This window comes from Peromyscus leucopus, chromosome 1, assembly GCF_004664715.2.
Source record: "Peromyscus leucopus breed LL Stock chromosome 1, UCI_PerLeu_2.1, whole genome shotgun sequence".
NCBI classification, from domain to species: domain Eukaryota; kingdom Metazoa; phylum Chordata; class Mammalia; order Rodentia; family Cricetidae; genus Peromyscus; species Peromyscus leucopus.
In genome coordinates, this window is record NC_051063.1 from 23,876,566 (window position 1) to 23,890,450 (window position 13,885).

General features: G+C 41.8%; 1 protein-coding gene across 1 annotated transcript; it reads left to right on the forward strand.

Moving 5' to 3' along the window:
* Window positions 1-10,846: 10,846 nt before the first annotated feature.
* On the forward strand, window positions 10,847-13,179 carry Tpd52l3 (TPD52 like 3). The gene has a single exon (XM_037203117.1). The coding sequence runs from the start codon at window positions 10,922-10,924 to the stop codon at window positions 11,627-11,629; it is 708 nt and encodes a 235-aa protein (XP_037059012.1). The 5' UTR covers window positions 10,847-10,921; the 3' UTR covers window positions 11,630-13,179.
* The last annotated feature ends 706 nt before the right edge of the window (window positions 13,180-13,885 follow it).

The following is a 13,885-nucleotide window of genomic DNA, read 5'->3' on the forward strand; positions in this document are numbered from 1 at the left end:
AAAGACTTTTCTGTGAAGCAGGAATTTAAAGACTGTCCTACCTTGTCTTGACCATGTTTGTTAGTCTCCTTCTTTTGTGTCCTGCTTGTCCAATCTGGACATCATACTGTCAGCAGTCAAGGCAAGGGCAATTCCCTGCCCAGTGGCTAACTTAGCCACAACAAAAGCAAACTCCATATGGAGGTTCTTCTATCTCCATCATCCTTTTTTGAAGTAAATTGGTGTTTCTAGGAGCAGATGTGTCTCACTGTCATGAAAAGTCTTATTAACATTATAAATGCCACATTTTGTAGGTCTCTAAAGTGTTTGAAGACCATCTATCTATTTATCTCTGTTTGTATATCTCTGTTTGACCTTAAAAGCATACCTACAATGACTATAAGTTTGATTGTTAGATGACTAACTACTAACCTGTATTTCTTTATTATCCTAAACAGCTTTCAAGGACTAGAACTTTACATTACATTTTTTAATGAACTCTATAGGTACCATACCTTAAACAAGAATAGAAACAAATATACAGTATGTTATAACAAAAATAACCTTAAATTTGTATCAATATACAAAAATCCATACCAACATAAAATATTTAGATTAATGGTTGCTTTCAATTTAAAAGTAGATTTAATAATCTATCCTTTTGCCCATCATTTTTATATCTCTTTTTTTAAATCTTTTTAGAAAAAAAGATTCTTGAAGCCAGGCAGTGGTGGCACACACTTGGGAGGCAGAGGCAGGCAGATCCCTGTGAGTTCAAGGCCAGCCTAGTCTATAGAGCAAGTTCCAGGACAGTCTCCACAGTTGCACACAGAAACCCTGTCTGGGGAAAAAAAGAAAAGGAAAGAAAGAAAAGAAAAAGATCCCTGAATCTAACCTCCTTTGTTTAGTTTCCTCCCTGACCATGACCAGTAACAACTTGTAACGGACCCCCCTAAATGATGGCAAACATCCATAACCCTCCAAATGGTCAAAAACCACCCTTCCAACCTCTTGGGAATGTGGGCATTGTGTTCTCTAGACTGCTTCCTAATGTCTGAGGGTGACAGCAACTTTAGGGGACCCTAAAAAAGTTGGGATAATGGTCAAGTCCTAGGAAAGCTAGCTGTATTATTTTTTTGTTTAGTCTCTGTGTGATAAAAAAAAAATATAGGACTTATCTCAAGTTTTGGCTGAATAGTCTGTGAATATGGACCATCTCAGCTGGCAGCTTTAAAGTTGTTCTGGATGTAGACTTTTGAGGAAACTATAACAGAGGCATTCTGAGAGGCTGGATCTCTGGGCTATTTGTCTTTATTGGTGTCTGGCCCTTTTGTTCTGAAAACACACAAACTTTTAAAGGTAACATGTATATGTGTGTGTGTTTGTGTGTGTGTATGTGTGTGTGTGTGTGTGTATTAACACAAGTATGGATATGTGGTGTGTACAATTAAAGCTGATTTTTTGTTTTATGTTTGAGAAGGTAAAAGGAGGCTGTCAACTTTGTAAGTCTGTTTGAATTGTACAGCCAAACCTCTATCCGTGCCATATGAAAGGATGGCATGTAATTTAAGTCACCAGGACTCTGTAGTCAACATGACTTATCATGTCTTATTCAGTCTTAGAGCTGTTCCCATAGTAGAGGGATCAGCATATACTTCACCTGTCCTGTAGTCTTTCTTGGTTTTCCTCTTTATGTCTGTAGCCAAGATTTTCAGGAGGTCTCCCCCAGTCAAATTTGGTCTTTATTAATTTTGAGGAGAAGCATAATTTTTTGTTTCCTGTAGAAACAAAGGCATAACCTGTCCCCCAATGCAACATATTTTTAATTTTTTTACTTTTCGAAGTCAAGACATCTCTAATTATCTAGGCTGGTTTAATTCAGCAGTTCCTTCCACAATCCAGGTATCTCAGCAGCTGTCATTTGCTCATCGGCATTCAAAAAATTCAAATTCAAAGTCAACAAGGCACCATACAGGATTCAAATGCCCTGTGTATTCACCATCCTAACATGGCTTAATTTTTTATTACTTTACTGTTTCTTTAAGCACTGTTATTTTTAAACTATTATATTCTTCTATGATTGTCTATACTCAGTTTTTTTATTTAGCATCTAAGTACATTTTTAAACACATTGTAACCTGTTTAGAGGTTTTGTCTGCCTTGCTCTGGTGTGTGTGTGTGTGTGTGTGTGTGTGTGTGTGTAAGAGAGAGAGAGAGAGAGAGAGAGAGAGAGAGAGAGAGAGAGAGAGACTGTGTGCACACATGCATATCTGCAGCCTCCTCTGACCATGAGAGAGAGAGAGAGAGAGAGAGAGAGAGAGAGAGAGAGAGAACGCAAGCAATATTAGGTCCAGCCTATATTGTTTGCTCCCGGGTCCGTGGAAGAGTCTACCAACCAGCTGAGGATTCTAATCTGAGGAATATCCAATGAATCTAAGCACACTGAGTTCTTTAGTCCATTCACTTTATTTTTCTATGGTGATTCTATCTGCACAGTTTCTTTTCTGCTCTCTTACTTAGCTCCTCTTGGTCCCTCCTGCTCTCAGTCCCTTCTGCTGTTCTCTCATCATTCTACCTAGTTCTTTCCATCTCCGTCCTCATCTTTGTTCTTCTCCATCCATCCTCCCAGTGCTCTCAGAGGACCAGTATTTATACCCACACAGTAATTCTTTGGTAAAGCAATGCGAAGCTTGAAGTTTTCAGGGTCTATGAGAGAGGACCCACACATAAAGCAATTAATTGTCAGCTTCCAATTACAACCCAAAAGGGGAGTGACTACAGGAGAATTCTCTGGTAGGGTCAACTAAAGCTTAAGACCAATTAGGGAATTTATGTGCTCAAACTATAATCTAGAAATGGCGAGGTACAATGTTAGGGGTCAGTAAGTCACAAGAAAGTAAACTGTCTTTGGTGCCACTTTTCCCACTCATTCCAGCTGCAGCTGCTTTCTGATAGGGAGGGGGACATATGTTAGGTGGCTAAGCAACCTATGTCAGAGCATGTAGTATTTGGCTAGTAAAAGCACTTTCACTCAGAGTAATTGCTGAGGAGAAAATCTAGGAATAACTCCTGGCTGAGGAGGAAGAAAAACTTAATTTGCACAAGAAAGAAGCTTGGCACCTATGCCTGCCTGGCCTGGAGACAATCTCCTTGGGTCAGTGGGAAGTAACTGCCTTAACTCAGTATCTAGCAATGGCTAAAACTTCATCCAGGAATGTGAGCAGTAAATCTCTTAAATTAGGGTCCTGTGTAAATAACTCGGGGTGAAGGTAAGGGGTTGAGGATTTAATTGTTAGTGATTCTTTTTTCTATCTGTGAGTGAGATGAGCTAATGTTTATCTATGTGCAGTTTTGTCCTTGGAAAAAGGTATCTTTGCTGAAATACTTTTGTCTGGAGAATGGCCCTAGCCAGATATATGTTAATGAAAAATAAACACAGCTGGGAATAGTTGTCCAATTACCCCAAATGTATAGGGAAAGTTGTGCCCAAGATTGAGATGCAATCGTGAGATTACAAGTACACTAACATGGAGATGCGCGGTAAATGGGGAGACTCATAGCTGTTACTGCACAAGAAGTTTACAAGAACAGACAGCCAGTTCGTTCAAAAGGCAGTAATTCCATAACACCTTGTGTGATGGTTTCCTCTAACAGAACCCTTAGTTCTGTTTGGCTGACCTTCTGAACTTAGCTGTCACTGATGTATACTTTCAAGGACTTTCACTACCAGTGGCTCTCAATATAGAAGGAGAGAGAGAGAGAAGAGAGAAGAGAGAGAGAGAGAGAGAGAGAGAGAGAGAGAGAGAGAGAGAGAGAGAGACTGTGTGCACACACGCATATCTGCAGCCTCCTTTGACCATGTGAGGCAAATCTCAAACTGCTAGGCTACTGCCAGGCAGCTCTGTTTAGCAGATGGTGCAAGGTGGCTGGCTCCACCCGCCTAGGGTCCACAGGCAGCAACAGCAGCTGCACCTAGCTGTCCCAGTTCTGGGAAGCTGCTGATTCCGGGTTTACCTAGTAAGCCTGGCTGCTCAAGTGCTCAGCTGCACAGCAGGGCCTGTTAAAAGAGCCGCACCTCTGTATACGGAGCCAAGAGACCATGGTCACCAGGAAGCCATGCCAGGAAGCCACATTCAACTCTGTGCTCTGAACGTTTTTCTCTCTTTCTCAGGCCTTATGTGGATATACATGGCCAGCATTAGGCGCTAGATGTAAGCCGACTTTTCTTTGGGCTACCAGCTCCCAAATAATGACACGGAGACTTATTACTAATTATGAAAGCTTGACCTATAGCTTCGGCTTGTCCCTAACTAGCTCTTATAACTTAAATCAATCCATTTCTATTAATCTGTGTTCTATCACACGGCGTTACCTCTCTTTCATCTCGCACCTCCTGTTTTTTCTCTGTGTCTGCTGGCATCTCCTGCGCACCTAGATTCTTCCTCCTCTTCCTTTCTCTCCCGGAAATCCCACCTACACCTCTTTCCTAGCTATTTGCCATTCAACTCTTTATTAAACTAATCACAGCAATGTATCTTCACACAGTGTACAAATATCCCACAACACTTGCCCTAACCAAGGGAGTTTGAAAAGCTAGGTACTGACAACGCTAAGTGGTGTTTCCATAGTTCCTGCCCACTACACTTACAACCCACAAAGCAGAAGTGGTATGCCTTTCCGGGCACTGAACAGCTGTGGGGTTCTACTTCCTGAAATCGGACACTTTTTGAAAGCCAAACGAATTAAACCCTGAGAAACGGACAGCGGGACCTCTGGCCGCTCAAGGAAAACCCCAAACTAGAAAAAGGCTTCACCACGCAGGAGACACCTGTGAGAAAGAGGCAGGAGAGAAATGAACTTCCAGGCAGTGAGCAAAGGACACGGGCAAAGGCTTTGAAGCAGGAGAGTGTGAAGGAACTCAGTTTGCAGAAGTGCAATTAGCTGTAGGCCAGAAGTCCCGCACAGAATGGGTCCCAGGTAGCGGTAGGAGGGGCTAGAAGATCTTAAGTGAGCATCAGGACGTCTTTCAGAAAAGGGAAGTCTAATTGTGAATAAAATCACTTTCGCCCTAAAACACTAACTATATGCATGAGAATGTGCTTTAAATGGGCCTGAACCTTGGGGAGGCACATTGGAGAATCTGACCTTTGAGTCATCTAGTGTCTCAGTAAACTTCCATCAATTACAAATTATAGAAATCTATTGAGACTTAGGCACATCATAAAATACCACCCATCAGTGAAAATGGGTAGACTACAGTGACACTATCAACATGGATGGATCTTAGAAACAGTGGGCAAATCAGAGAGGAATACATAGATGTGATTAAATTTATATAAGGTTCAAAACCAGACCCAACTGAATAATACATTTTCTGTTGGTACACAGGAGGTAAAATCTTACATAGAAAAAAAAGGAATGGCTAATCAAAAACATTGTTGGTGACTAACTGGGCAGAAGGGGAGAGAACAAGAAGGGCATGCAAACAACTGTGAGGTCATTGAAATATGTCTTTTCTTAGGCATAGCTGCTAAGTAATTGCTTACTGATGACTACCAAAGGTACATAGACATTTTGTGTGTATGATACATTTCAGAAAGTTTAAGATAAAGATTTTTTTTGAAAATGAAGTTTTTTCTTTTCAAAGCAACCTATCTTAGGAGATTAATATCCTGATTTTACAAATAATAACTGTGTATCCTCAGACAATTGTCCTCTAGGCAATGCCTCTTCATGACCTATAAAATTGGGAAGACAGTCTCACAGACGTCAATAGCTTTTTATGTGTTTGTAAGGCTGGACTTCTAAACCAGGGCAAGAGAGCTAGGTGCTTAACCCTCATAATATTTCCTTTCTTGCTCCCACCCGTGTGTGTGTGTGTTGTGTGTGTGTGTGTGTGTGTGGTGTGTGTGTTGTGTGTGTGTGTGTGTGTGTGAGAGAGAGAGAGAGAGAGAGAGAGAGAGAGAGAGAGAGAGAGACTGACTATCACCTGGTTAGCCTTAACTGTCAATTTGATGTAATCTAGAATTATCTGGGAAGAGAATCTCAACTGGATTGTGGACGTGTCTATGAGGGATTGTTTTGATTGTTAGTTGATGTAGGAGGGCTCAGCCCACTGTGGGCAACACCTTGTCCTAAGCTGTATATGAACGCTAGCTGAGCATAAACCTGCCTGCCAGCCAGCAAGCAGAGCCCTTCAAGCTCCCCCGCTGTACTTCTTTTGTTATGAAGCATTTCTTGGTCAGAGGTAATGCTGTGTTGAATATCAAGCAGGCCTGTCTGTAAGTTTCTGCTTTAATTCCCTTTAATAATACACTGTGATCTGGAATTGTATGTCAAATATGTCCTTTCTCACACAAGGTTACTTTTGGTCAGGGTATTTTCACAGCAACAGAAATGAAACTAGAAAAGTGCATGATGTATACGTGTGTAGATATGTATGATGTAGGTATGTATATGTGTGATGTATGTATGTGTGTATGCATATGCACATTCGTATAGGTGAGAATAGATCTGTGCTTGCCAAGACAAACATGTGAAGGTCAGTCTTTGCCTTCCGCCTTGTTTGAGGCAGGGTCTCTTCTTTGTTGTTCACTGTTGCAATACCAAGTTAGCTGGCCCACAGGGCATTCTCCTGTCTCCACCCCTCCCCTTGCTGTAAGAACACTGAGCCAGCTTTTACGTGGGTTCTGGGGATTTGAACTCAGGTCCTCACACTTGTTCAGCAAGCACTTTACCTGTTGATCCATCTCTTCAGACCTCTAATAGTATTTCCATACCTCCCTCTCAAGAATACTGAGGCTTTAGCCAAGCAGTGGTAGCACGCACTTTTAATCCTAGTACTTGGGAGGCAGAGGCAGGCAGATCTCTACGAGTTCGAGGCCAGCCTGTTCTACAAAGCGAGATCCAGGACAGGTACCAAAACTACATAGAGAAACCCTGTCTCAAAAAAAAAAAAAAAAAAAAAAAAAAAAAAAAAAAAAAAAAGAAAAGAAATAAGAAAAAAGAATATTGGAGAGCGAACTAATATGAAAATATTAACAATTCCTGGGATGTAGTCAGTAAACATTGGCTGTGTCTATTTGTTGTTGTTTTAATTTTTCTTTTTCTTTTTCTTTTTTGAGACAGGGTTTCTCTGTATAGTTTTGGTGCCTGTCCTGGAACTCACTCTGTAGACCAGGCTGGCCTCGAACTCACAGAGATCCACCTGGTTCTGCTTCCTGAGTGCTGGGATTAAAGGCATGTGCCACCACCGCCCAGCTTTGTTTTAATTTTTTAAGTTGACATGTAAGATAAAGGGTTTCATTGTGGCATTTCCATGCATAAATATCAATATATTTTGTTCTTCTTCCATTCGTTTTATTATTATAGCAGAAATGAACAAAAAGCCACTTCCTCATCTGTCTTCTCTCTGAGAATAGGAAGAAGAAGGAAAGCCTGATCTCAGCTGTGGTAGAACCAGACAGCAGTGTTGATGTCTGCAGCTGGCTGATCACTACTGCACTTCTCCAACTTTAAAATACTCATTTTGTGGCATTTTAGCATTCTTAAAATCAGAATTTCATCTCAGAAATCAATGTGCAATTTAATATTGTTGGGCTTTCCTTCTAGAAACCTCTTATTAAAGAGAAGACGTGCCTTATAATTGATTGTGCCCCAGGACTGAGGAAATAAAGTAATTATTATGCTGTTGCCATAGCAGGCACGACAGTTTTAAGACAAGAATAGCTAAGCTGCTAGAGAGTGTAGTCCAGGGTGTGGTGGGATTTTTACCTTGCAGCAAATCCACCACAATGATCATAACCTTTAAAAGCTTTGGAAGCTCTATTAATAGCCTTTGTATTTTCAGACACCTGCAGCCTTAGATACAAGGAAGTCGGAATGCTTTGGCCCCAATTGCTGGCTCCACCAATGCCCAGCCTCAGGACTTTAGCACACAGGCACATATAAACGCTGTTCACGCACGCATGCACACACACAACCCCCACTCTGAATCTGTTCCTAGTTACTTCTGGGAGTCCTTTTTGCTCAGGGTTAACCCTTCTGGTATCTCAGTGCTCTTCTTAGGCAGATAAACACCCTGTACCTAGCCACTTAAGAGAAGGACGCCTACCACCACTCGGAACCCTGCTCTGATAGAAACCCGGCCTCCTGGTACTCAAGATCTGCGTAGTCTGTAGATAAACTTTCCTTCTTTTCTAATGAGTCATACATACAGAAACATGTCACCAGCTCCTTTGAATACAGTATGGCCTACGCCTCTGCTAGAAAGGCATTCAACTCAGTCAGAGTGTAGGTTGGAGAGGGTCGTGAGAACCCAGTGGCAATCTCAATCCTGTTCAGCCCCTGCTCCATTTTAAAGCACCCTCTGAATTTCTAGATCATAAGTAGAGAAACATGCCATGTTCGTTTTTCCTTGGCAGGGGCAGACAACCTATTATTTACCTGCATGTAATGAACCAAGTCTTTTTCTGACTTACAGGCCAGCTTTATCTATATTCTTACATTGCTTTTAGGGCTTATTTCCCACCATGCTCTCCTTTCCCAGTATGTAAAGAGGAAACTCTGGTCTAAACATCTGGACAGGACGGATCTCTGGTGGAGGGGACTGTTTTATTTATAGTCAAGAATTTTTATTAATAAAATAGACAGATTTTTACAAATAACAGAATTTTTTCTTTAAAATTTCATTTACTTTTTACATTTGGAGGGACTTTTATAAATCCATCACTCATACTAGGTAAATAATTCAACGTTGGTTCTTTACTAAATGTAGGTCATTAACAGCTTCAGCTTTGTTATAAACAAACGATGGAAAAACCACCAGTTCCTAAATTGATTGATGTTGTTGTCTACATGGATTCAAAAAGCTTTCAGTTTCCAATGAGGGGTTCCGTGTCTTTTTATATCACACAGATTACTTCCCGTTAGCTATATTTACACCTTTAAAAGATGGCTTTTGAAAACAACCATTAGGAACCCTGTAAATTAAGTGGTTTCGTGTAAGAGTTCGATCTATCTCAAAATATAAATGTTTTGGATATAGTTAAACATAAGCCTAATCAAATAGACTGTTCCACTGTGGCACTTATTTATCTAGGTTTGCTTAGGAGGTGAGAACACTGCCAACGAGGAGCCCTCATTTGAGAAGCCGTGTCTTGATCTAGGACCTGGAAACCATGTGTTAGAAATGGGCCAACTCATTTTCCTATGAGAAAGAAACACTACTGTATCAAATGGAATCAAAGCCAACAAAGAATCGTATTTTTAACTGAAGAGTGGAGAAACATAAACACAAGAGAATGGACAATGAGGTTAGTGGTCAAAACAATCCAAGGAGGGAAAATATCAGGTGGAAGTTCCGACTTGGTAATTTGAAATAGGAATTCTGAATGATCAGTGTATGTCCCAGGTTAACTAGCTTAAATCCAGGGGCTTTTTGCTTTTAAAACCTTTAATTATCAGCTGGGGATGAGCAGAGAGCACTCAGAGTCTGGAAGTACTTTTGAAACCACTAGAGTTTAAACAGACAAAGGAGGAAAAGTCTATCCAGGAACAAAACGGTGTTTAGGGACATGTTGCTGTACTTCTCAGAACTTCATACACACAGCCAAATCCCACACCAACCTTCATACTCTCAATAAAGCAAGTATCCTTTTTTAAACCAGGGAAGCACACCCTCCCAAGTAAAAAATAATAAGCACTACCAGGTGGGGTGAAAGGGTTATTGACTATAAACCCGAGAGAGGGCTAAAGTTGGCTCAAATGCAGAGACACAGACATGGGTCCAGCAAATTTCTGAAGTGTGTGGAGGGGTGTATTATGTTCCACCATGTCCTGCTTGCAAAGACAAGCAGAATATTCAACAAGATCGATAGAACTAAGACTTGATCAAGGCTATTTCCTGGGAATAGGACAAGGAGCTGAGTGACACTAGACACGTGATTTCTCTGGGTTTGTGGTCTGATTCCTCAGCCTGTGAGTTACAAACTCTGAGTGAATTGAGGGAAGAAGTGGGTTGCCCTACCAGACTCCATCTAACTGGCTCTGGTTTGCTGGACAGACCAGCTCCCACAACTGGCCAACATTAAATGTAGATAGACATGCTTTCAGAAATATGAATCGATGCAGGCAGGGAAAGGAAACACAGCTGCAGTATTAAAAAGCCATGCTGTCCACTGCAGATGTTTTCTCCCTAAATCCTCAAGGTACAATAGTCTTTGCATTCAATGTGCTTAATTCTAAAACAAAGCAAAACCCAAACCAACCAAACAAAACCCACTCTTACAGATTTACTGTTTCCCATCCACTCATCGCTCAAAAAAAGCCAATCATGGCTGCCCAGACTTACTCTCTGAATACCGCTTTGCAGCCCCCTGGCACTGCTGATACTTCACTGGGACTGTATTACCCACTACTGATTACTTTCAAATCTATCTGAAGGGTCCATAGAGTTTCTCAGGGCTCCTTTGGAAACCTGGTTCAAGAAGATGGGGAGGCGGGCAAGCCTGGAAGTTTTGAACTCCACACCCCATCTTATTTACTTATGTTTTGGGTTTTCTCTTAAAGTTCTGTTAGAGTAACCTCTTACTGATTTCCAAGGGTTTGAAAAACGCTCGTGGTAGAAAAGGGTCGCCACACAATTTGGTATGAACTTATGTCTGGCTTATGTCTCTACTGCTAGAGGAAAAGATTTCTCTCAGTAATAATCTGGGCTCTGCCTACCTCACAACGTCCTTGTGATGCAGAAATAATCCACTGAAACACCTTCTCAGAGCAGCCAGCCATTGAGCGAGGTGCTGAATGACTGGCAGCCCTTTGGGCCGGAAGTCCCACCTCTGTAGCTTCCATTTCCCCCACACCCAACCCCTACCAACCGGAAGCGGGTCCCCACCCAGAGCATCCACTTCTCTGGCAAGGATAAAGGCTGGCTAGCTAGCACATGAGTTTTGCTGCCCAAGATATGGACCCGTCTCATCCAGAGTCCTATTCCACTGGCGAGAAGTCTGAGCCTGCAGGCCTAGACTACAGCTCCACCAACCCCAACTATTTCTCCACAAACCGAGGACCGGACTCTCTCTACCAAGAACTGGACCTGGACTCCCTGGACGAAGACGTTTCCCTGTCTGTGCCAGATGCCATGACAGAGACCACAAATGAATCCCACCCTGCCTCAGAACCAGATCTGACGGAGGCTGAACAAATGGAGCTCAAATCTGAGCTCACTAGATTGGAGGAAGAGATCCTAACATTACACGACCAGCTGGCAGCCAAGGAGAAGCGATGTGAGGAACTCCGGAGGAAGTTAGGCTGCATGGCCTTGATGGGGCTGAGGCAGAATCTGTCCAAGAGATGGCACGGTGTCCAGGCCTCCAACGCCGGCATGAAGCAGAAGACTTCGACTGCCCTGTCCTCGGTGGGCTCAGCCATCTGTAGGAAGCTTGAAGACATGAAGAAGTCGTCCACGTTCAGATCTCTTGAAGGGCTGATGGGGACTGTCAAGGCAAAAGTTGCAAGTGGCAGAGAGCTTGGCAGTGGCCTTCTTTCTTCACTGGCGAGTGGCAGTGATCCACACTCAGTTCCAGGGAGTGGATATGACTCCATTCCAGGGCCTGGAGATCAACTGCTTTCTGTCCCGAAGCCCGAGTAAGCCCTTTGTTAGCCTTGCTTGGCTGCCAAACCAGTACAGAAGCCCTCTTCCAGCATCACACTTGCCAATCAAAATTAAGCAAACAACCAACAACAGAAAAGCTATTATAATTCTGGACAAGGGCACGGTCCAGTTTTGATAACAGGACTACCCATTTGTGTATAGATACTTGCTGCTCGTACATGAGGGCGAAGCCCAAGTTTTATAGTCGTTACTGACACAGGTTTGTAGATCTAGAATGCATCTCTGTGAGCTTTTCTGAGATTACTTTGAACAGACAGGGTAATGGCTCCAGAGGAGTCCTAGACCAGATCCCAAGCTCTCTGGAATATTAGCATATCCAAAGGCCAGTGAGATTTGTATTTGGGAAAAGGTGTGAAATAAACTGGCTATGTATTCTGCCTATGTCCTTCAAGCAGCACTTGACCTATAACCTTTATTTTATTAGTACTGGGGATACAGCCACGTGCCCCACACATGCTGTACAATTTCTCTACTCCTGAACTACATCTCTGGCCTCATAGCTTTTATTTTCACAGTACAATCAAGAAAACTGTCCATCTCAAGGCCCCTAGAAAAGAGGAAAAAAATATGAGCCACTGATTGCTAATCTAAAGCTATACGTATTATAAAATTTTATTTTTCACAGTGGTCAGTACAGCAAATCAAATTAGCTGTAATTCAGGTGATTACTATTTTGGACTCAAAGTGAAAATGCAAACTTACATTGCGTGTCCTTTTGTTCTCTTTGTACATTAAAGTTGAGGTTCAGAGTTTAACCCTTGTGGCAGCATGTCCCCAGCACCAGTTGCATCTTCTTCTGCAGCAACTGCTAATTAGTAATCACCTTCAGCTAAGGGACAGGAAGAACGCAGTATAGCCAGATTTAAGGAAGGTAAGCCTCCCCCACCTCCATCTTAAACATTTTGAAAAGAATTCCAGCCCCCTGTGATGCTGACTGTTAGGCCTTTGAATTGGCCTAATTAACTGAATGTATATCACTAGTCTGCTTGAGTCTAAACCCGCCCTTGGTTTTAACTTCAACTCGGAAGAAGGACCCAACCAACTCTCCTAAGGTAGCAGATTAATAGGAACCTGTAGGAACTTGGTTTGAGTTTGTTCAAACTTTCTAGTATCGGATTTTCACAGGAACTATGTTTTGGTTTTGGTTTGGGTTTGGGTTTATGTTTGGGTTTAGTTTCTTGTTTCCGCTTTCAAAACATCCATCCGGTAGCTTCCTTCTTTCCTCCCACCACACTGTCTGAAATAGGAGTTTGTGTAGCCTTGGTTCACAGCAGGCTGCTATTTGCTTGAGTACATCTCAGTAACCCATCATTGCCTACAAGTTGGCCCTCCCGTCCAAGCACCTGGTCCCCTTTTGCTGTCTCTTGAGTATTTCTTTTGCACCCCTTTTGTTCTTTAAAGTGAAACTAAATACTGCTGTCAAGGCAAAAGCTCCTGGGAAAACTGTACGGCCATTGATAAATCCCAGCTCTCCACAGAGTCCCAAAGGCCAAATTTTGTTTGGATTAAAATAAGATGTACAAGTCTTTTGCGTGTTTATTTCTTGGGTTATTATAGTTATTGACTAAGATAGTTTTCTAGGCTGAAGAACAAAAGACGAATCAACAAAAAGGAATGAAAAGTAAGCCAATGGGCAGCAACCCACACGTCAGAAAGGCTCGTGTTGTGGACAGTCTCGTTGGTACCGTGGGCCAAACCTGAAATATAGTCTCTTTTATTTAGTAACTCATAATTTTTTGATAATTTTTTTTCAATAATTTTTTTGAGATGGGGTCTCACTAGATAATAGCCCAGAATATCCTCAAATTTTTGATCCTCCTGCCTCAAACTTCTGAGTACTGGGATTACAGTCATGTCCCACTGTGTCTGAAGATCTTCAATAAATTCTCAATTCCATGAGACCAGTAAAGCACATTTCTGATTTTGTTGATCAGTCACTATCCTACCATGTCTAAGTTAAAGTAAATAGTCAATAAATTCTCATTAAATTAATGGAAGAATATCACATATTTTAGATACCAAATCTTGGATCCAAGAAATTATTAACAATATAAACTGGCATAGGAACCTCCTGCTTTTAAACAAAAAATAATCTTTGTTAAAGGTATTTGAAGATAAACAGGCCTTCCTGTGTGTCAGGAGCTATGTGAGGCCATGAAGGCACAGAGGTTATGTAGACATGGTCCATGTTCTCTAGAAACACTCAGATTATTGAATCATTGTGATTATACT